This window comes from Chinchilla lanigera, unplaced genomic scaffold, assembly GCF_000276665.1.
Source record: "Chinchilla lanigera isolate Chin_1 unplaced genomic scaffold, ChiLan1.0 scaffold00108, whole genome shotgun sequence".
NCBI lineage: Eukaryota > Metazoa > Chordata > Mammalia > Rodentia > Chinchillidae > Chinchilla > Chinchilla lanigera.
The window spans coordinates 4,871,276-4,895,786 of NW_004955509.1; the positions used below are offsets into that span (position 1 = coordinate 4,871,276).

Below are 24,511 nucleotides of genomic sequence, written 5' to 3' on the forward strand. Positions count from 1 at the left end.
TCTTTTTCATGACCGTGTGCCCAGTTAACTCCCATTGATCCTTCGACAGACATTCTGGGAAACCTTTGCTGGACCCTACCAAGTCCAAAGTAGAGGCCCCTCCTCTGTGTTCCTCAGGACTCTGGGCTTCCCTGCCTTCCCACAGGGACTGCTGCATTGTCACTGGTCCCTGTTAGACCTGAGGGCAGGCTTGGGCCTTGCTTTATCATAGGAGGCAGAGTCCTTGGGTCTCTTCCTGGAGTACACTGATTTCTTTGCTATGGTTACTTCAGTGACTACTATGGATATCTCATTTTCACTGTTGGCCATTCTTAACAAGTACTAAGGGCCTTAAATGACAGGGTACAATCAGTCACCCCCGCCCTTTCATTTAGGCCCAACATTAAGGAAGATACCAAGGGGAGGTGTTAGAAAGCCATGTTACTTGGTAAAATTGCTGCTCTTAGTAGCCACAATACCTTCTTCGCTTTATTTAGTTTTACTCGGTGTGAGGCTTTGTGCCAAGACTTTGCCCTTATTATATCATTTAATCCTTACAGCAGCTCTGAGGTACGCCTTTTATTACACATTGAATGGGAGAACAGTTTCAAAGAGGTTAAGTAAACTGTTGAGTTGCACAAAAAGTGCATTTCAATTTAGATCTATGAGTCTAAAGCCCGTGTGGCAATGACTTTATGCGTGCTTCACCCTGCTGCCCTCCTTCCCTAACCTTTCATAGCTTTAGTTAGAGGTATCAAGGTTTGGTGGAATAGCATTTTCCCCCACCCATCCATGACTACCACAACAGCTACTGAATGTAGTCTTAGTTCTCCTTGTGGTTCTCAACAATATCTGATGTGATTTTCATTTATTTAAATATTTGTTATTGGCTGTCAGATTTTGATGACATAGAGATATAAGGAAGGTACTAGAGGGTTTTTTGCTTATCTCTAAAAATTTATATACTCAATGTGGTTTTCAGAATCAGATAAAATAGTTTCTCAGGAAATTGTTTTCAATGTTTCAGCCTTGACACTGGTGGATTTGAACTCTCCCGCTAGATATTTTCATTTCAAGGAGCAAGGAAATCTGATAACGGAAATCTGAAATGGTGTAGTTTATTTTTGTCATCAGATCAGATTCTGCCGGATTTGGGATTTCCTTTTTCACAGTGCTAAAACTTTACATTAAAATACTAAAAAAATTAGTCAAAATTGGAATATTTGTTATTATCCAAACATATGAAAAAGTTTTTTGCAAGATGAAAATAGATTTTGTCATAAATAAGCGCATTACTCATTGTAAAGGTTGGATTAGCAATTCATTTGATTTAAATCTGAATCAAGAATTTATTTTAATCTTCTCTGAATGGTCTTCATATGAAACATTTGTGCCTGACTCATTGTATCAATTTTCTTTTCTTGGTAGGCCGGATTTGGTTATGGTTTGCCAATTTCTCGTCTGTATGCTAGATATTTTCAGGGAGATCTAAAACTATATTCCATGGAAGGAGTAGGTACTGATGCTGTCATTTACTTGAAGGTACTGCATTTTATTTCTATTAATGAAAAAGCATTTTTACTTTTTAAGGCCATAAATTCCAATTCTAATTAAGAATAGCACCATGTCATCTCTCGATCAGATTTACCAGGTCACATGAAAACTGTGTGATGCCTCAGCCTTCATTTTATGCTCAGATACAGCAAGATTGGAAATACAGAGATATAAAACTTAAAATGCTGATTTTAAAAATCATAATTCTCAATTATGATTTTTCAAAAGTACATGTTCATTGAAAGATCTAATTGACAAGGAGACAGATGTTCAATAATCTTAAGTCTTCTGGTTTTTAGCTTTAAAAATTTGCAGGCTTTCCCAAGTTATAAGAATTCACTAATGATAATATGGTTATATAAAAGGTTGATGTAACAAAGTTCTCAGTAACCCGATTTTTCTCCTATATTGCTCGTGTTAGACTTTTATTTTTAAACCTAGAATATTTGGAGTGCTTTTGAGTAGGTAATATGGATATGTAATACAACTTTCAAAGCAAGAGGAGGAAACTCAGTCTTTCACCGCTGGCTCTAAGCCACTGGTTCTCTTTCGCACAGGTAACCATGGGTCCTGACTTCTTGTGGGTCCTCCTAGAATTGACTCTGCACATACAAATATATGGGAAAGAAATCTAATCCTTTCCCTTATAAATGAAATGTCAACATCTTGGTCTTACTTGTTTTGGTTTTTACTTTCCAATGTACCTTGCATACTTTTGGCTCATTCTTTTTAACCTTGGCATAGTGTACTACAAATGTGATACCATAATTTAACCGGTTATTTGGAGTATTTGTCTTAGATGCCAGTGCATCTAAATGATGGGATCTTGTTTTGGTGCTAGGGATTGAACCCATGCATGCCGAACACATGCTCTACCACTGAGCTGTATTGCCAGCCCCTGACTGATGGATATTTGATCTCACTTGATGGGCCTGTATCTATAAATCTGGCATGTAAAAGGCTTTATTTTGTACTGAGCCCTTTGGTGGAGCATCTGCCCTGTGAACAACAGTGCTTCGTCTAAGAACATACAGTCAAAATGATTGAGTATCTTAAAGCAGTGTTCACTGAATTAAAATGCACTTTCTTATAATCATATGCACTTTAGTACTGATTTTGAATGGGTGAATATTTTCATTCCTTTAAAAAAAGCTTGAGTTTTTTCCTAGCTAGTCTAAGTAAATTGCTAAAATATAATTTTAATATAATTCCAGAAGTACGCATTACGGTTTCTGATGTTTTTAGTAGTAAATTTTGGGTTAGTATTTCATGTGAGAAAAATGGCACCATGGGCCTTTGGTGTATATATTTTTTTTCCAATAGGCTCTTTCTAGCGAATCATTTGAGAGGCTGCCAGTTTTCAATAAGTCTGCATGGCGCCATTACAAGACCACACCTGAAGCTGACGACTGGAGCAATCCCAGCAGTGAACCCAGGGATGCATCAAAATACAAGGCTAAACAGTTATGTATCACTTTGATTCCATTATGAGATATCTGATTTGTCCCTAGAATGTACCAGCCAGACAACTGAGGGATACTTTCTGCCAGATATTCTGTGTAGTTTTATCACTGGAAAAGCAACATGATCCCTAAGAAAGAAAGATTGGAGCAGTCTTCACCACCAGACAGAACAGCAAGAATTGGGTAGCCAGCGTCTCTGTTTGAATAGAGTACCCACTTCTCTAGGAACACTTGCACTGGAGAGGGACTAACCCTGAGCACGGGGTTTGTCCTGCCATCAGTTTTATTTAAAACACAGTTAAGCTTGCAGCTTGTCATCATCCTTAAAGATTGACAGAAGGATGTTCAGAGAAATTCTGTGGGTTGAAACTGAAAAAATAAAGAGGTTAAACTTACCAGTCATGATAAACCAAATGTGGTATAGCCGTACAGTGGAGTGTTATTTGGCCTTAAAAGGGGGGGAGATTCTGACATGCTACAACATGGGTGAAACTTGAAGCCATTGTGCTAAATGAAGTGTGTCAGACCCAAAAGAACAGATACTGCATGATTCTACTTCGATGTGGCTCCCTAGAGTAATCCAACCAATAGAATCAGGAAGTAGAAGGGTGGTCACCAGGGTCCAGAGAAAAGAGAGAATGTTGTTTAGTGAATCCAGACTTTTAGTTGGGGATGGTGAAGGAGTTCTGGATACAGATGGTGGTGATGCTTGCACAACTTAATGCCAGTCAGCTGTCCACTTAAAACAGTTAAGATGGTAAGCTCAGTTATGTACAATTTATCACAATAAAAAACTGGAAATGAAAGAAATTATCAATCATAGAATAACAACCATTACTGTTATGTGTTACTAAGGAAAATAATTCAATCTTTGATTGCAGATTTTTTTCTTCTGACTGCCTGTAAATTCCAACTGTACAAGCAAGAGTAAGGGTTCTGTTTCTTTAATTTAAAATAACTTTTATTAAATAGAAATATGTGTGCATTGTAAGAATTAGAAAACATAAATAGATGAAAAAAGAAAGGAGAAATCACTGTATTTCCACAATCCAGAGATTTCCCCTGCTATAGCTTTGAGTGTTCTTATAGATAATGTCACTTATGTGCCCTTTGTGTGCATAGATACATATATTTATGAGATCATACTGTCATGCTGTTTTATAACCTGCTTCCGTTTCATTTATCAATCTCTGCTTTTCTGTGTCAGTAACTTTCACCTCACTAAAATTCTCCTGACTTGTCTGAACCGGGGTCTGTTCCAGGACCACATAGCGCAGCTGCGTAGTCTCAAGACTAATCTAGAAAGTTTCGCTGTTACTCAAAACCCATGTCAGTGGTTCTGCAGAATCCCCACAGTGGCTTGTTTGATTTCTCCTTTGAAATATCACTTGGTTTTCCCTTATCGTATTTCCTGTAAACTGGAAGTTCATCTGAAGTCTCAGTGGAGCTTTTTATAACTTTTAGCTGGAACACTCCATCAGCACTGTTGCAGAATTACATGATGAGGCCCATTAGTGATGTTAAGATGGACCATAATTTAGGTGATGGCTGTCTGATCCCTCCATGCTCCAGTCATTTTTCCCTTTTTCGCTAGAAAGTCATTTTGTGCTGTTGTTTTCATACCATACAAATAGATACTTACCCATCAGCCATTCACCCAGGGGTTTCACCTTAATTGATCATTTTGGCTTAATAAGGGTGCTCATTTTCACCACTTTTATTCAATACAGTACTGGAAGTCCTAGTCAGACACTAGGCAAGCGAAGAAAAAGGCATCCAAATTGGAAAGGAGGAAGTCACATTGTCACTGTAGTGATACTTTCATTAGTGTTTGTAAAAGATGTTTTTTAATCTTTCCTTTGACAGTTATTAGCTGACATCCCCCCTATTAAATGAAGTTGTTTCTCAACAACCATTTAGGTACCTTGCACTACAGTTTTCCCAGTAAGTTTATCTTTTTTTCTTTAAATTTAAAGAAAACAATTAATTTTCTTGTAAGTCACCGATTTTCAAGGTAAAATATCAGGTTAAAAATCACTTTAAAGCCAGGCATAGTGGCACATATGTGTAATCCCAGCACTCAGGAGGCTGAGGCAGAAGGATTGCTGCAGGTTTGAGGCGATCCTAGGCTACATAGACAGTTCAAGGCTCTAAACTATACAGTGAACCTGGTGTGGTGGTGCATGCCTGTAATCCCGCACTTAGGAGGCTGAGGCAGGAGAATCTCCATGAGTTTGAGGCCAGCCTGGACTGCACAAGTGAGTTCATGGCCAGCCTACACTGCATAGTGAGGCCCTGTCTCAAAAACAAAGCAAAACAAAAAAAAAACAAATAAACTGTGCAGTGAGACCTTGTCTCAAATAAAAAAGCCGAAATCACTTTAAATGATGCCAAATGAGTTTCTGCTTTGTGCTTTTTGGCATTATAGATTTGATAAATTTTTATTGCTTTTCTCTGTTATATTCAGCACCTTTTTATTGAAGTATTGTGTTATTCATACTTATTTTATTGAAATACTTAGTTTGTGAAGTACACAAATCTTAAGTTTATAGCTTGCTATATTTTATACCTGTATTTCCAGCACCCTAAAAGATCCCCTTCTAGTCAGACTCTCCTCCCACCCCTGTCCCTGGGTCCACATATAGCCATTTTCTAACTTAGCACTAGAGGTATTCTTTTTAAACATAAAACAAAAACATAAAGTGTGCACTTTTTTGTGTCTTGCCTTCTGGGTTATTTATCCGTGTTGTTGCATGTAGTGGTCATTGTCCTTTCTGCTGCTTGAACTGGAGCACCTCCAGCCAGTGGTAGCTATTTTAAGCTGGTTCCTCTGTGTTCCACTGTCAGAAGCTTATTTATCTTTGAAAGCTGTTCTGCTTCCCGGTACTCTACACAATCAGAGAAACTTCTCTAGTAACATACTATAGCAATGATCCCTGAAAGTACAGCCTTAACTCTTCTGCTTCCCGGTACAAGATCCTGTCCTAGGCTCACCTTATATCTACTGTGCACCTGTTCTGGAATCAGCTATTTCCCCCAAGGAATCTTATTTTTTAATGGATATTAGAGGCCCTAATCTGGGTGCTGGGTGTGCTTATTACACCTTTTCTAGGTGCTTTTTCTGGACAGGTGTGTGTGTGTAAAGTTCATATTGATCATTTTTATTTAATATTGCATTATTTCTCCCCAGTATAGTTTAAAAAATTTTTTGGTACTTGGGATTGAACCCGGGGCCTAAAGCATGCTACCAAGGAGTCTACCACTAAGCCTCATCTCCTTTAACTTCTGATACTTCTTTTAACTTCATTTTTTTATTGGTGCGTACTTGTCATACATAATGATCACATTCACCATAGGGAGTTTGCACCCGTACATGATACCTCTGGATTCTTTTTTCCCCAGTCTCCTGCCCCTCCTTTCAACTCCTCTTCCCCTCCCTATTTACATCCCTAATGTATTTTTATTACAGATGTTTCATCTTCCCTGAACACCTTGATTCTCAATATCTTTAACACAATTCAACAGGAAGATATTAGTATGCAAATATAGTTTATATATTGATACCATTATAATTTATAATTTGATACCATTATTGTAGCATTCGTCTTTTCTGATAAATGATATAAAGAGCAAAGGGTACCTACACTGATTTTTCTCCTATCAAAGTATCGTGAGGAACCTCCATGCCACACGTCTCAAATGATGAAATTGATGAGTTTGATTTTCTTCCTTTTGTCATATGATAATAGAAATGTAGTTGTCCCTACTGCAGCACAGCGAGGGATTTCCCTCGGAGAAGCTGTGCTGTGGCCGGCGGCACACTCGTGCTGCTGCTTTTCTTCGTTCCACTGTGTGCACACATTCACCATTCTCAGTCAAGAGGAAGCTAATCAGTGTGAAATACCTGGGTCCCTTCGGTCTGTTTGTAAGCCAGATAGCATGTTGGGCCTCAGTGAATTCAAACTGTCAGTCTGAGTGGTGGATTAATTTGGATAATACGGAAGCCATCTTTGTGAAGAAGAAGGTCCATTAGGATTGTGAGGAGGTGGCTTTAACTGAACGTTGTTCCCCAGGCAATTTTAAAACTCTAAATAGTTTATCATGTAACTATGAGTCTCCATTTCTAATGTATTGCTAGACAAATGAATTTTGGCAGAAAATAATTTTTTAAATTCTAAAATAAGATAATTGGTAGAGATCTTGGAAAAGTAATAGGTATGGGAGGATATATATTTCTACATGAAGAAGTCTAAGAAAATTCTCTAGACTTTTTTATAAGTAAGAGCTTTAGAGTGATATAATTCACATAGCATACAATTCACTTTCAAGTATACAATTAAGTTGTTTTTAATGTATTCACAGACTTTTACAATCATAAGCACTAATTTTAGAGTATTTTCTTCACTCTAAGGAGAAATCCCATATCCTTTAGCATTACTCCCCACTTACAATCATGTTTTCAACTGAGAGTAAAGAATTGTTTTAAAAAGGAAATAAGTAATGAAATAATAATTCTTCTGCGGTAACTGTAGAAAATAATTCTAAGTAAGGGTTCTGTGTAAGGCGAGAATTTTTGAATTGTCATTGTAAGGAAGTGCTCTGATGAAGTATTGGTTGAATAGAGGAGATTATACCCAGAGACTCACTATGCATGTTCCATTATTTTCTTTACAGGGACAAGATCAAAACTAATAGAACTTTGTAAGGCGCTGAACGCTGTGGCCCTCTTTCGTGAAGAAAGGTCGTCTTCTGCAAGTCGATGCGAGAGCACTTTTTTCACCAACTCTGAATGATTCCCAGTGCTTGAGTGTATTCTGTCCATACCAGCTGGATCTTTCCACGGAGCCCCTCCTGTAGTTATTCCAGGCAAAAGTTCCACTAAAGTAGTAACTCAAGTAATTTTTCATGTTATTTTGCTGTGGTGTGGTCGGCGCCTATCACAAAAGAACACAGAGCCTCCTTAGAGCTCTCGTGCCCTCACACTGTCTGTCTCATTATCGTAGCGCCTGGTGTCTCCAGTCTTCCCTGGATCCGAGTTCCTTCCCCATCCTAGGTGCAGCAGTTACTGCTGCTGCTCTTTCTGACCAAATACCTTATTTGTCCCAAACTTCCAGCTAGGGTCGAAGAATCTGGAAGGAGACCATAGCAGCTGAGCACGTCTTGAGAATTCAGTCCCAGGGCCCTCTCTGCTGTGCATCCCTCCTCCGCTCTCTCATTGGGTTTGCCTTCCTCCATCCGGTCTGCATTCTCATTATAGGAGGCGTGGTACTTTCATATTAGGTCTTACTGATGCATTGATATTATTTTACAATTCATTTGTATACTTCCATTCCATCGATTAAAGCATTCCAAAATTTGTCTTGGAATTTTTCACTTAACGGCTTAATTTTAAAGATCGTAAGTGAAAAACTGCTTTGTGGTCAGTATCGAGCCTATGAAGAGTGGGAAATAGAGACTTTCTGCTCCTGTAGAAATTGCACCAGTCTACTACTATATCTTTGTCACGTTCCTTTGTGATCTCCTAAGGAATTGCAAGTTCCTGTGTCATGCACTTTACTAGTTGTAAAATAGACTACCAAAGGGAAAAGCTCTTTCTAGGTTACTTGAAAACTCCTGTGGGCCTTCATCAATTTCATTTTTCTCATTTCAGCCAGTTTTAGATTTGGGAGCTCGATCTGATTTTCACACTCCTTCATTTTTTGCTAGAGTGGAAGTAAGAATTAACAGGGGACCTGGGTGAGGAGAGAGGAATGATGTTATATTTACTCTTAGTAATAGAAGCCAGCGGAGAGTCCACATTCACAGTAGCATCTTACATAACTCCACAGGCTTTGTTTCTCTTCGCTGTAATTTTTTATGTCAGTCTAATTCTTAGTAGTAAGTCTACTGATTTAGAGGTTGCAAAGTAGTCTTCATCCCTTAGTCACATGACAGTGGCAATGCAGTTGTCCCACCATCACCGCAGTGGGGAATTTTTCCTTGGATGGAGTTAGGCTGTGACCAGCTGCACTTGGCTTGATTGTAACTCTGTTTCTCTTAGTTTCACTGAATATGGTTTTCTTTCATGTCATTATGCTCCCCAAGCTTGTGGTAGTTTCTTTCATCTTTAGAAGGGTCTCATCCCTTCCATCCTCAGGAGGATCTCATCAGAGAACTCACATATAATCAGTCAAGTAGAAGACATATCGATGTACTTCCAAGAGATGGAAGAGATAGGCCATGTAGCAGCTTGTTTGTTTGAGGTCCAAGTCAGTGTCTCAGGAATAGGGCCGTTCGGTGTGATTATTCTCTCATGGTATAAAAGAGGTAAAAATAAGCTGGATGTGGTGGTGCCTGGCTGTCATCGAACCTCCTCAAAAGACTTGAGTACTGCAGGTTCAATGCCAGCCTGAGAAATTTAATGGGACTCTGTCTCCAAATAAAAATTGGTAAAAAGAGCTAGGGGTATAGCTCAGTGGTAGAGCCCTTACCTAGCAGGCACAAAACCGTAGGTTCAATCCCCAGCACTGCAGAAAAGAAAAGATTTAAAGTTAATGGTCCTTTACATTTAAAGGCTCTAGCTTCCTTACAAACATTAGACAGTATCGCTAGCTTATTAGATCTCGATTTCCAACTGTGCTCCTTTACACTTTCAAGTGGGATCTGCCACAGGGGAAAGGAGACAGCAGATTTGTGTCGCGTTACCTTCTGCCTTGTTCCCCCTGCGCTTTTATCGTTTGAAGAATGCCCACTGACTGCCAAGCCCTCAATCAAGCACCACGTAGGGGTCAAATATGGAAAATATGATATAGAAACATCCTGTCACATTCTTGACAAGTATTTTTCAAAAGCAAAATGTTACTGCGATGTTTTGATGAGTCAGTGTACGTTAGAGCGGTGATGGCAGACCTTTCAGCACTTCTAGTGACCACAAGCAGGCGCCTGTGTCACGTGGCCGTAGGTTCCCCACCACTGCTTTAGAGCTTACTCACGTGCACCTGACCCAGTACAGTCTGCCTTCTATCCCTTGTCGTTTTTCTTCACTGAGAATTCTTTTCTGGAGTCTTACTCTTCATTTCATTGACAAGAACATTTTGAGGATCATCTTGCCTTCTGCGTTTGTCAGCTCCTTCACCCAAGAATTCATTTTTCTTTCTTCTTGACTGTATAGGATCCTCTGAGCTTAAGCACATCTCTCTCATTGTTTGCTGGGTTTGCCTGTAAGCCAGTGGTAAGATTTCTGCATATAAATTGTAATATAAACAGACATTGGCCCCTTTTCAGCCAAATTCTTCCCCATTTCTGTGTAATGTCCTGTCATTGACATTATTTGGGGGCCGTGTCTACTACTTGAAATAGTGCCCGGCAAATAATAGATACTTAATAAATACTGTATCAAAGACTGGAAGCTGACACACGTTTACCTTGGGTAGCAGGACAACATCTAGGTTCTTAAGCTATCCCTGTCCCCAAATCAGGTCAGGGGCTTTGGAAGTATGAAATTTCTTTTAATAGTACTATGAGATGACGTTAAAGTATAGGAAAATGACAGGAGGTAGGGAAGGATCCACAGGAGCTATCTGATCCCTTCTTTGTCTCCGAATATCTGAGTTTGGCTCCATAATACAGGAATTAATACAGGGGTTCTTTCCTCCCAGTGACGTGGCTTTACCGCCTTGCTTACAGATTCCAAAGAACTTGTGTACTCAGCGTCCCGTCTGATCCTTACAATGCCATGAGGTAACGGGCCACACAGGAACGACTCTACTTTCATATGAATCCCAAAGCAGTTAAGTGGTTCACCAAGGTGGGCTGGTCAGTGAACAGAAGAACCAAAGTGAGTAGTTGGGTCTTGTTCCTAGGTTAGTGCTCTGAATAATACACCAGGCAATTAGTGTTATTCCTTTTGAGGAATTTTTTGGCTATATAACTCTCAAGGGTAAGTTTTCAACCAAAAATTTTCTGTAATGTGAGCTAATTCCACTCAGGAGATGTTTTCTTTTGTGTATTTTCCATTTTGGCCTAGTTAATCAGAGGAGATAGTCAAATAGATCTGGCAGCTTTTACCTAAAAAGACAAGCAGCTTAAAGAGTATAGCTGTAGGTAATTACTAGAATTGTTTAGACTTAATTCTATGTTTGAATGAGATCAATGCTCCCTGCCGGCCCTTTCATACACAGACTCCAAAGACTCGAGAGTTGATGCTTTTATGTTTTGGTGGACTGAATTGTAGTGTTGGTTAGACTTCCTTTCATATTTACACGTCTTTCTGTTGCACTGCTTATGATGTGTGTTGGCTGGCTATTAGACTCTTGGCCCACGTCCTTTTTCCCCCAACTCTTTCAGGATGTTACTTTGTTGTTATCTCTATCTGGTGGTGATGAGAAGTCTGGGTCCAGGTAGACTTTTCTTCCCTTTTTTGTAGATAACCTGCGTGCTTGCCATGGTGTGATTCTTTGTTTATTCTTGAAATTCAGTAACTTTATTTGTGTTTATCTCAGGATTGACAGTTGTCTGTTGACTTTTTCTGGTACACAGCGAGCAAGTCGATACTGACATTTTAGCCCTTACTGCATATTTCTATCTGTTCTGTTCTCTTTTTTAAGAATTTGTCATTGCGTTGGCTCTGTTACCTGCCCTTCACATTTATCTTTGGGTAGCTTCCGTCCCCTTGTCTCCCTTCATGCTGTGTTTTTTTTTCGGCAAGTCTTACCTCCATTTCATTGGCTCAGGTTTCATTACTGTTGAGGCTACACCCTGTTGCTTGTAATATGACTTCACTTGTTAGTTTCTTAAAACTTCTTCCCTGTAAGTCATTCTGTCATCCTCTTTGATCCCTTATTTTATTTGAGGGCCAAACCATTTCGTCTATATTTTTCAGTTTCTGAACCCAGTCTTTTCCTGGAGCATGTTGATGTATCTTTTGCTTTATCTTTGGACACGCCCCTGGAACCCGTGGTATGGCATTATAGCTTTTATTGGGTTCACTATAGATAGCTTCTGACTCAATTTTGGGATGTGTGTGTTGGAGAGCAGGAGCACTTATAAACACCCATTTATTCTGCCATCTTTCCCAGCGGTCCAGGTGCTTAAACATTGACTTTGAAGATAATGTCCTTCATAATCGATATGTTAATAAACAGAAGGAACCGATATTGCCAGCAGGAAAGCACCATTAACAATTTAATCAATACAGGATTTTTGTTTACTGTTCTGTGTGGAAAGATAACTTAGCTCGGGTCCCTGTTCTACCCATTAGAGATATCAGTACCTTCTGGTTAAAACACAGGGGACGTGTGACATTTTAATGAACTCAAGTTATTGGCTATTGACAGGGATTAATTAGTTGGTTAAATATTGGAAAATATTTCAAACTAATAATCAGAGTTATCAAAGGAAGTTTAAGCTCTTTTATGAGCAGATTGCGGTTGCGCTATCTCACGCGAGCGGAGTGGGCCCTCTGAGAGCTTCACTGGGGCACAGGTTTTCTTACCTGCCTTTTCCACCAGCCCATCTCAAAATGTGGCTCATTAGGGAATAGAAATACGTGAAGTCTTCATCAGGGTTTGTTTTATTGTGTGTGAATATACAGTTGCATGGTTTGTAGACCAGGGGCCTACCACGGAAGCACGTGGATTAATGTTTGTAAAGTGCCTTTGACGTGGATCACAAGACGGGGGTTTTGTTTGGCCTGTTTGTGGGGTTCAAGCCTCCTTGCCTCAGTGGCCAGCACATTCCACCAGACAACCAGCAGCAAACGCTTGTCACCCTCAGTGCTCCTGCATGACAATCACACAGCCAAGTGACAGCCTTGCTGTATGTACCCAGCTCCACCTGAGGTGAGGCCTTCCTCTCCGGTCGGTCTTTGCCCCAGTCTCTGCTGATGTCAGGGGGAGAACCCGGGCACCCTCGTGTGAGACGGACCAATGAAGGAAAGGCGGCAGGTCGAGGAGCCATGGGAAGGGAAGCAATGTGCACCCTCCCCTGTAAATGGTATCCAGTGTCCCCTGCGCTCTAGAAACTGTGCTACATGCGGGGCACACAGCAGTGATCAAAGCGGAGAGAAATCCCTGCTTCCTGAGCTCACACTCTAGTGCAGAAGACATACTAGAAATAAAGTGAGGTAGTTTTACAGTTCAGTTGCAGTGGAGAAAAGTGAGACGGGGCGGCCCCCAACCTTCTAAGTGTTTTCATCATGGACAGATGTGTTCCTCAGAGGAGGAAGGGCCAGCGATTTTCAACTTCTTTTCTCCTCTGCATCTGTTGGTCTGAATTTGGACTGCGATCAGCTTAGCGGGAGACCTTGTCGAGATCCCTGCACTGGGGCTTCAGGGAAACAGAGGGGACCGAGCCCATTTCAGTCCTTGTCTTGCTGACCGACAAGGAGCAGTGGTCAATTAGGAGGAACCAACTTCTCCATTCAGATTTCACCGAATGACGTGGGCCATTCTTGCCTCAAGCAGAAACAGTTACCACAGGTTCTGGATATGTCTTCTTGGGATTCAGAAATCACTATTTAGAGAAATGTTTAAAGCGTCTGGGTGATGCTGCTGGGTTAAAATGGCTGCTTTTCAGAAGAGACCCTATTCAGCACTTCAGCTCATTCTGGAGGTGGAGGAAAAGGGTTGTCTGAGAAGGCTTCCCTCTCAGGTTAGCGCGAGCTGTGTATGTCCCCCAAAATGGAGACAGAAAGCAATACAAAATATTTCCGTCACAAACTTCTTGAGAAACCTCTCTTTCCAGTTTTCCGCCTGTCTCTACAACAGAGGCATGAGTTCCCGCAGTCCCCGGGGTACGGTGTAGGTGGCCAGGACTCAGGCTGTCACTTGGTGTGGACCACATGCGCCTCTGCGCCACTCTGCTGGCAGTGGTCCCGCTTTCCCTCAGGCAACAGCAGAGCCGCGGTGCAGACTTGGAGTTCTCCACACCTGCTCGTCTGGGCACTGGGAGGTCTAGCTGACTGGGGAAGGAGATGGGATACGTTCAGTTATTCCCACAGGTAGGGCAGTTTGTCACCCTTTAAATGGACTTATTTGCATACGCACAAAAGTACCTTGGGGCATCATTACTGAAGGTCTCGGAACAACTGTTACAGTTATGTGCTGTGTTAAAAGAAAGACCCCGTTTATCTCATGCTAATATTCTTTCACTGTTTTAATTAAATCACTGAGACACCTTGTGTGTGTATCAGTGCAAAAACGTTCCACCCAAGGTGGAGAATTGGCCTCAGCTGCAGCGCTCCCAACTCCAAGTGGTGACATCAGTCTCCGATGGGTCTGCAAGTCTCTTGACAATAGTAAGAAACAGAGCTTCATGTTTGGAGTGCCATGGTCCGATTGGACTATTGGGGGTATTTCTGTGGGGCTTTTCTTAATGGTAGAGAATTGAGATGGCGAACCTGTGGTAATACTGGATCCAGGAAGCTTACAATGAAGAGATGAACTTAACCTGAAAAATATTTTTCTGTGCTATAAATCTCTCCGTGACATTTGGATTAATCAAGCATAATTAAATGTAGTTAGATTTTTGTCAGATTGTAGTTCAAAATAATATTCATCTATGGAGAGGGTAATATATTCTGTAGAAATTTTATTAAGCACTTTAGTTAAGCAAACACTAAGGAGAACAAAATCAGCCTCAGGAAGGTTAATTACTAAAAAAACACAAAGTATAGTAGATTATGTAAATCATTTTAATTTTGAATACCATGGCTTGGGCTTTAATTTACATAGAGAGGTATTTTGGATTTGTTTTTCACTTTATATTTTTCAAAAGTACAGAATTACACTTGCATTCTTTAAAAGTTCTAATCATACCAAGATTCCATTAAGTTTTCTTATCTTTTTCCTATTATAGTTTCCAAAAGTGAAGAATTACAGTTGCATTCTATTTTAGGATTTCACTAAACTTGTGTAAATTATAAGAAAGCTATCTTTACTTCTGTACCACTGATGGTTTTAAGAGAACTATGAGGGGAGAGAATTTGTGTGAAATCACCCAGCCTGTGTGTAGCTTTGCAATAATGTTCATTTAAAGGAAAACATTTTTTTAGAAAGGTAAAACGTAAGAGTTTAGACTGTGGTGATGTCTCTTTATTTTACTAATTTCTTGAAAGGGAGGAGTAAGGGATGAAATTGATTTTATGTGTATATACTTTTTTGTACTCAGAGAATTACACGTTCGCTACCCTTGCCTGTCTCAGGGAATAGCCTTCGATAAGAATCCCACAGAAATCTTTAACTGTACCGCTGTGTGTTCAGATTTGATAGTTCTTGTCTAAATTTCAGAACCAGAATTTCAAAAGTATTGTCATCGTAGGGACGTGAGATTCCCCAAGAAACCTGAACTTGCCCTTTTCATGAGAATGCACACCCAAATGTCCTTGGTCTAGGAGGAATCCCACTTCTCCCCTGCCATTTGACTTTGTTTGATAATGTGCTTCATGGCTTTTCAGTGAAGATTCTGTTTTCTACTGGAACTGACTCCTTTTGGGATAATAAACTTTCATTTCAAAGAACATCGCATTAAGTAATTCTAACTTCCATTAACCTAAAAGGGGCTTGTTAACTTAAGTACTCTGGGCAACTTTTACAGATGGGCCCAAACTGCAGAAATGTGAAAGAGCATATATGTGTGAAGCAGTATTTGCCCTCTGGTTGGCAGAGTGAGGACATATCTAACTGGCACATAGGACTGGTTTAGCTGCTCTCTGAGTCACCCTTGCCTTCCAAATTGATTAAAAATGGCGCACTTAGGAAGGGATGCATATACATAACAACTACTTAATGTTTAAAACATTCTTATTGGGGATTCGTTTTGAGAGAAAAAAGAATCGTAGCATTCAGTGCTAACTCTTGGTTGTTCACATGCACTAGACATTAACAAAGAAGTTACGAAAGTTAAATCTGATTGTAAGCCATGCTAAAGGACATGACACAAGTGTGTGAAATCAGAATGAGTATAAAATGTTATACTGTCTAAATCATGGCATCCCTTTCTCAAAAATTCCAATTTGCTTTTATCATTTGAATTGTTACGACTGTCAGAAATGTCAGTGTATACTTTGAAAGGCACCGTGTATTTACAGTAAGAACTGGCTTGTGCCTTTATCTCTAAAAATGCTGACGTTAATGGCTTTACTTAGAATTAAGGCTAAAACTTGTGCCTATAGAGATGGGAAAAGACTTGAGGCTGCCTGCCATTGACGAGGCCGTTGAAGAGGGACCAGGCTGATTCTTTTGGGTTTCGCCTGCCACGTGCCAGGTCCTCTCCGGTGGCAGGCTTTTCCTGGCTGTTGTAACAAACGGAAAAATTAAATAAAAGGGGCTCAACGTGGTCCTGCATCTGCTACCTTTTTTCCTGGGTGCCTGTGTAACTGTTCCTGGGGAACAGGTCACATAATGTCTTTTAGTAGCTTGCTTTTCACTTTGAAAAGTCCGTGTAAGAGCTGATAAGTTATTTTGACCAATAAATTGTGCTTAAAATATTTTTAGACTAAAAGTATCTTGACTGCCAAGTGGACATCCGTGGCAAGGTTTACCTAGAAAATATAGAGCCCTGGGGGACTGAAACATTGCAGTGGCCTTTATTCAGTGTTGGAGGAATCGCGTTCTCTTGCTTCCTTCGTTTCCAGTCTGTTCGTTGTTGCAGCCTGCTTTTCTCTTCTGATGCTGCACAGCCCTAGAACGGAATGCTGCCCTTCAATTAGAGAGCGCAGTTGTGTTTGGGTCAGATTTGGACAACACGCCACATTTTTAGCTTAGCGTTCTGGCTAACCGTGTCTCTGAAGAGCTTCTTGGTGTTCAGATCACTTGAGGCGGTACTTGCTCCTTAAAGGTTACGTACACAACATCTGCTGCTAGAAGTTCACACCCTCACAAAAGTATCCAAGTGCTTGAACCTTAGATATTTCCCGGATTTAGAACAAAACTTGTGAATGCCTAAGACATGCTTGAAGTGCCTAAGAAAGCTACTGTGGAATGAAATACACCTCTGTGAACATACCTGATGCTGCAATTAAGTGAAACGTTTCTTGCTTTGCCAGTTTTTCTAACTCCGTTATCAAAGTGGTATCTAAACTGGGAATGCTTGCTGACTTGATAAGAGAAAAATATTAACTTACACATGAAATAAATATTCTTTACAATATTTGTACCCATGAGTTCAAATCTGACCTGGTTTGCTTTGTGCCTGTCTCAGCTTAGATACAGTGATAAATGTGCACGTGTGTCCAGCTTTCTGGAGCAACCTTGTGGCATTAGAATAAGCCCCGCCCCCACCCCCGGTTCTGTGCTGTGCTGTGGCCTTGCTGGTATACACCATTATGAATGAAGAATTATTTGGGGTGGGGTCATCTGTCATTCCATGTTCCGTGGAGAAAAGTGTCTCGTGATTGTTGGAAAAACCTGACCAGAGAAGGGTGTGGCTCTGGTAACATTTCCCGTGAGTCGCAGAGCAATCTGTGGTGTCCGTCATAGCAAACTAGTCTTGGAGCACATGGACAATTCTGTATCCCAATAATCAGAAAAATAAAATGGTAGCTGTGATTCACAGTGCATCCGTGTGGTGTTTTCTGAACCATATTCTCATGTGTCCCACTGAAAGACTTGTCTTTTCTCTCAGCTTCTGAAATTCAATATATTAGCAGCAAGCATCTTTGCAAGTCGCTGGAAATGCACAAGGAGGCTTACATCAATTCTTGTGATAGATCAAAGAAAAATGGGTTATTTGGGACCCTCCCCCTCTTTGCAGGGAACAGTCTTGGAACAAAATAAAGGAGTTGGTAAAAGTAACCTGTTACAGTGGTATTTTTAAAAATATAGTCCATGGATGGGGAAAGAGGCCCATATAATATATTGTGCATTCGAGGACATTTTTGAGAGTGAAAAAGAGCACTGCTAAGAGTTATGCTGTAACCTGTGTAAACAGGCCCAGATTGAGACTGCTCTGGTCAAGCTGGGGTGGGCCGGTCCTAGAGTACCTGTGCTAGAATTAGCTGAAAGGCTGTCTGAATGCAGAGTCCTGGGCTCTTCTTCAGCTTTTCTGATTCGGATTTCCTGTGGTTGAGGCCTAGGAATCTGTATTTTAACAAATGCCCCCAGAGGAATTCTCAAGAGTGTGGGACCTGCCATATGGAATATTCTAGTGACAACTTGAATTTTTAATGTTTACTGGTTCTGCTGTCCCTGAGAGGAAAGCGGGCAGTGGCAACACCAGAACTTCATGTCCCCAAAGACGTTTAGGTGTAGTTATGTGCTTTCCAAAGAATTAAAGAGTAGTCTTTGTTATTTAGCAATGCGCCATTTTTTTACTAAATATTCAGTAGTGAAGGGATGTATTTTCTTCTTTAAAATATGAAAAGCACACAACTGCTATGTTGCTTATTTTTCACTAAACAACAAAACTTCCTCAAGATTTGAGGCAAAAAACTTTGCATTTGAATGATTATTTGGGAGAGTTAATATTGGGAATTCAGATTCTTCCTGTTACCAGCTAACACTATTAACTGCTTTAATTTCCTGATCTCAGCTGGCGTGGTGGGTGGTGCACGCCTGTAATCCCAGCACTGGGGAGGCTGAGGCAGGAGGATCATTTCGAGTTTGAAGCTAGCCTGGGCTACAAAGTGAGCTCAAGGCCAGCCTGAGCTGCATAGCGAGACCCTGTCTCAAAAAGACAAAAAAAAATTCCGGATCTCTAAAATTAGGGAGTTGAACCACGTGGATTCCAGGGCTGTTAGCAAGTTTGATCTTTTATGGTGCTCCTTAAAAACCTAAAATGGGAAGCAATAAGTAAGTATTTTCATGTTGTTTGTTAACTACTTTTCCCAAAGAATACAAAACCAGTGACTCTTGAAGGCTATTGTGATTTTACTGTGAATTTGAAAATGATTCATCTGTATTTTACTGGAAGCCAGTGATTTGCTGAGACATCATTCATGACTTGAGCTTGGTATTCTCCTAGCAGCTGCTCCTGCCATGGTTTGAAATTCGTTAGGTATGGCTTATGCTCAGACAGACTTCCCAAGATCACACAGTTCCATGAAGTTATTGCCAAGCACTGTGCTTTACTGTATGTTTTTACTTTCTTGTCCTTCATCTCAAAATCCTTTCTAAGTGACTTAATAATGCATGCTTACAAGTGATTATCTGCTGATAATACTTTCAGATGTTCGCTTCATCATAACACATAGATTTACACTTTGATCACATGAATAAATCATAAAGCAGCATGGAGAAGGGGTTGCCTCTGAGGAGGGGTTTCCGCAGACCGCCACCCACCACCGCAACTCGGACCACGGAAGTCCTCTCTGTGCCGTCCGTTACACTCGCCACTGGCCACCTGAACGGTTAAAATACAGAACTGAATTTTAAACTGAACTCCTTAAATAGCCACATCACCAGTGGCAACCATTATTGGCCCGGGCAGTTATCTGCTGCCATTTCAACTGTTGAATTTTTTAAAAAATTAATATCAAGTACCCACTTTCACCGAGTTAGGTGCTTGATAGCAGCCATCATTTCTCAATGGTTGCCGTAAGATGAAGCCTTGGCTTTCTGCCCGTTGATGACACTTTCATCAACATAATAGTCTCTCTTTGGATAAGAATATAATAAAATAATGTTCAGACTTTTTCTTGTTGTGGACACTTGGCAAATCAAGTCTCATTTTTCTTACGCGAGACATCGGTCGTCCACTTCTTCGAATCCAGCTACTCTCAGGCTCACTCTGTGCCCTGAGCTGAAGTATTACTTAGCCCGGAGAATCACAGCCTGGCTCCACATTAATCTCCGAGACCGAGGCCCTAGTTCAGATCCATCAGAGGGACCCTGGGAAGTTCTGTTTGTTTTTTTGTTGTTGTTTTGTTTTAGTGTCCTCAGAGATTCTAACATGTGACACAGTTGAAAAGCACTGATAAAGTCCAAGTCGTAGAACAGTCTGAGAATAGCTAGGAAGCTGGCAGCAGCAAATCCATCTCTCTGGGGCAGAGCAAGCCCACGATCCTTGCCGTTTTACTGACGTTCTGCATAATGATAACTGGAAAATATTTTTAAAAGAAAGAAGGCCTTGTCAGCTAGAATTTGGGGCCTCATACACAGCCTTGCCATTTCCTTCTGTGCATAAAACTCTAAGCTGGGCTAATGCTACTGTTAGTGTTCCCTGGCATTCTTGTCCAAACAGAATTTGCCAGCCCTCAAACAAAGTAAACATGTTAGCAATTTCAGCAACAGTGATGGATGCAGATGATTTTGACAGTTCCTCAGTAACAGCTTAATAGTGTAATTTTACTACAGTTAGAGATAATTATTGTCACCTTAGCACAATAACTGGAATGGAGCTCCCTATGTGAAAGCTGTTCTCCTAGGGCTAAAACTGGTAATGAAGTAACAGTTTATGAGGCCAAATAAATGCCCCGTTATTCAGGTGAAAGAGACCCATTAGTCCTTCTGGGATCAAAGACTCTAGGGTCAGGCCTAGATGACCATTTCTTTCATAAACCGTCTCTGTCCAATGAGGGGAGTTTAAACAATTCCCTGCGAGACTCTGGGCCTATTTGTCGAGGTGTATTTTCCCCTACTCTGAGTAAGAGTTGACAACCTTTACGTTCTGGGACAGTTAGAGCACTCCATCCCAAAGAGTGTCAAAATAATGCAAAATTAGGAAGTTAGTAAAATAATTATAATACAGTTCTGTTAGGTAGAATCAGAAGTTTTGGTAACCAGAAATGTGGACTTTTTATTAAAAGCTCAGCAAGAACAAAGGTGGAAACATATCGGAGAGACCAGAGCTGAGAGTGAGGCTATTAAAGTGAAATGGGGTTAGCAGCAGGGATTTTCGTCCCTTGTAATCTTTTCGGTACCTACTGGCTCACTCGAATGTGTGCTGAGTACTTTGGATGGGAATGTGTGGTGGACTTCAGTGTAAAATGCAGATCAAGGCAGGGAAATAAGTTCCTCTGGAAAGGAGCACGAAGTAGCTTGATCCTGCCTGGCTGAAAATGAGTCCCAGCTCAGACGGCTAGCGTCAGCATCCAAGGGGCCAGCAAAACAAAGGAAAGAGCAGACCGGAAAACAGATTCTGCCTGATAGAAACGCTGTCCTTGAGCTTGTTTCAGCAGGAGCATGTCCAGTGCCCAAAGACTTCAGCTACCTGTCCTGTTCACGCCCTATTTTCTCGATATAGCCGCGTGTGGGTTGGAGGCTGTGTACAGGGAACGGGGAAGAGCCTGTTAATCTTCCTTCTCTACTGGCCATGTTCTCTGTGTTCATGAGTTGAGAACTCAACACCCTTTCCTTAGGGACCAGTTAGTCGTCCCTTTGCATGTGACATCACCCACTCTTTATTCCATGCTTCTCTTGTGGATGTCAAGATGCAAGAAATGGTTAAGCAAGGTCGTCCCTAGTAGCTGTTAAATAAAAAATTAAATAGGAATATTAAGAAGAAAATCTGTCTACCTGGAGATTATTGTTATTTACCTAGAAAAAGATTCCAAGGTTTATGACCACTGTCCTTGGTCACCTTAGACAGAATAGTGACTCTCCAAAGATGTCTACATTTCAATCCTCACAATCTGGGAACAGGTTGTATTACAAGAAGTAAAGGTTTCTGGCATAATCGCTGATCACTTTCAAATAGGGAGCTTTTCCTGGATCATCCATGTGGGGCTGATGTGATCACAAGGGCCTTCATAGGGGGTATGATATAAATATGGTAAATGTATAAATTTTTAAAAATATATTACAGTTACAGACACATTGCCATTAATTCTCCTCAAAATACTCCCCTGCACTTTGAACACAATTATCTCATCACTCTTGCCACATCATAAACCAGTTCTAGAAGTTCTCTTTTATGAGTGTCTTCAGTTGCACTGTCATGGCTGCCTCCTTGTCCTGAGTCAATACAAGAAGTTTACTTTTCGTGGTCGTTTTGACACTGGGGAAGACCCAGAAGTCACACAATGCCGGATCCTGTGAATCAGGTGAGTGAGGACGCACGGTGATGTTTTTATGAGCCCACCTTTCTGTTGAATGACACTGGGGAGCAGCGTTCACTGTATTTTGATCACATTTCATAAAGACATGAAAGATGTCCAGGACTGCCAAGTGACAAGAACCATGAGATAAGTGTGTTCAAAGCAAGAGGGAGTATTTTAAGGGAGATTAATGGCAATGTGTCTCTTACTGTAATACATTTTTAAAAAATTTAAACGTTCATCATATATTGTGATCACACCTCATAAATGGGGAGGTAGTCAGAAGGAGTGTCAGGATGATGTGAAGTAGAAAGACTTGCCTGACCAGTGCTGGATTTGAGGATGTGAGGGGGCCGTGAGCTAACATAAGGCACAGTCACAGATCCCCCAGATAGGAATGGCTGTCACTTGCTTAATTTTAGCCCGTTCAGACCAATTGTGGACTTCCATTTGCATAAGGCACTAAGGCTTTCATGCTTTGTTACAGCGTTAGGAAGCTTGTGTACACCTCAGCTTCTTCCATCCACTCACCCATGGGTGCCAGATGTGGAAACAAATGGAGAAGGAATCAAGGACTTAGTTGTGCTAATGTGGATCTGTGATTAGGGTCATGCATGGCCTCTTGTCAGCATCTGTCCAGCAGAACATGACTACCAAACAAGAAAGACAAGTTACCTTTCCAGACTATGTCATGAGTCATGACCCGCCACATACACGGCAGATGATAACAGGCTTTCTTCAGACTTGGAAATTTTAGAGTTACAGTTATTTGCAAGTATAGTAATTTGGAAAAGTTTCCTGTGGAAAGGGTAAAGCACTCCATATTCTTTATAGATTCATTCGTTTTTTAAATGAAAGGTTACATATCAAATATTTCAGTTGTGTCTAATCCCTTCATCAGCACTCTGCTTTTAGTAACCTTGTGGGGCGTTACAAGTCAGTGTTACTGAGAACGTTTCTCGAGTTTCTCCCATTTGGCCAACTGCAGCTGAACTTCGCTAATACAGTGTCCTTTCTAGAGTACAAGTTATGGCAGTTCAAAAAGACCTAACATGCCTTAGTTGCATCAACAGATACTAGTACTCTTAATGATATTTTCAGATTTTAGTGGTTCTTCTTGGTGGTTTCTTAAAGGATTTGATCACTGTATATATTTGGATATGTGTAAATTGTCACACTGTCTTAGAAGAATCTCGATGGGAGTCTTGTGTGTTTTTTGTTTTCATCTTGTGGTACCGAGCATTGAACCCAGGGAGTACTAAGCTACATCCTTAGCTCTTCTTTTTTTATCATTTTCCTTGAGACAGGTTCTCAGTAAATTGCACAGGCTGGCCCCCAACTTTTGACTCTCTTGTCTCATCCTCCTGAGTAGCAGGGATTGCAGCTGTGTGTGCCACCCTGCCCACGAGCAGGAGTCTTCCTAGCTAGTAGTTCCTGCTGAATACTTGGAGAACTTTCTTAGCCATTTGACTCCAAAGCCAATGAGAACTCCAACGCAAGAGGACTGTGTGGGGTGTGGGGGACATTTTTGATAGGATCCCCTTTCCCCCAGGAGTTCTGTTTATGAATAAAGGTTAATTCCCTTTGGGTGAAATATAAAGGTCCTTAAATGTGAGTTTACTGTTTTTCCCTTGGGAACATGTCTGAGGTATTATAGACATCAAGAAGAAACCAAGGGGCTGGGGATTTAGCTCAGCAGCAAAAGCGCCTGCCTGGCATGTGCAAGGTCGTGAGTTCGGTTCCCGGTACCGGAGAAAAACAAAAACAAAAACAAAAAAAAAAAAACAAATAACTGTTATGTTAAATACAACTTGTCAAGAATGCATTTGATTTACATGGCAAAGCCAAATAATGTAAATAATAGGTGTTCTGCTTTAAAATTTATTCCATTACTGACCGTAGCCCTGGCTTCTTTGTTCTGGAGCCCAGGCTCTTGTTAGAACTGTGGTCATTTCAAAGAGCTAAACCTCTCCACACGGATGGAAGCTCCTAAATTTGGTGACAGGAGGATGTGGACACGATGCTCAGAACAATGTATCTGCCTTCACTATGGCCCTTTGGGATCCTGATTTAGAATCTCCACCTCCAGCTGATCAAAGGAGCTTTATCCCAAAGAGGGAAAAGTGGTTTAAATGGCCACTTCCCAAAGTGCATTTGAAAAGCATCCTGTCAGGTGGTGAGATGAGGAAGGTAGATGGATCCTGAGAACCTTTTATCTTCATGCTCCAATTATGAAACTGAGGTTGCCGATGCTGCTGCTGGTGGAGGCCCCACGGGGCTGGAGGACGCCTTCATCCAGCTTCCCACTCAGTGAGAAGTAAGCATGTTCCCCTGGCCACTCAGTGACAGCATGGTAGCTGGGAGAAGTGGACCTCAAAAAGCATTTCCTCCAAGGGGCTGGGGATTTAGCTCAGCGGCAAAAAGTGCCTGCCTGGCAAGCGCAAGGTCGTGAGTTTGGTTCCCGGTACCAGAGAAAAACCAAAAAACCATTTCGTCCAACCCACTCATTTTACAAAAGCAGGCATTGAGGCTGGAGAAATAAAGTGGCTTGGCCAAGGTCACA

The 24,511-nt window shown here is 41.0% G+C and overlaps 1 protein-coding gene across 5 annotated transcripts in view; it reads left to right on the top strand.

The window, feature by feature from the left end:
• Positions 1 to 17,527, top strand: part of Pdk3 (pyruvate dehydrogenase kinase, isozyme 3) — a 79,381-nt gene extending 61,854 nt beyond the window's left edge. For 3 of the 5 annotated variants that reach the window (XM_005407846.2, XM_005407847.2, XM_005407848.2), the window contains 3 exons: positions 1,408 to 1,521; positions 2,857 to 2,996; positions 7,671 to 17,527. In XM_005407846.2, the coding sequence (XP_005407903.1) occupies positions 1,408 to 1,521; positions 2,857 to 2,996; positions 7,671 to 7,701 (285 nt within the window). In that variant the 3' untranslated portion in view covers positions 7,702 to 17,527. Of the gene's footprint in view, positions 1 to 1,407; positions 1,522 to 2,856; positions 2,998 to 3,877; positions 3,924 to 7,670 lie in introns of all 5 variants that reach the window. The other 2 variants (XM_005407844.2, XM_005407845.2) reach the window with 2 other exon arrangements.
• The last annotated feature ends 6,984 nt before the right edge of the window (positions 17,528 to 24,511 follow it).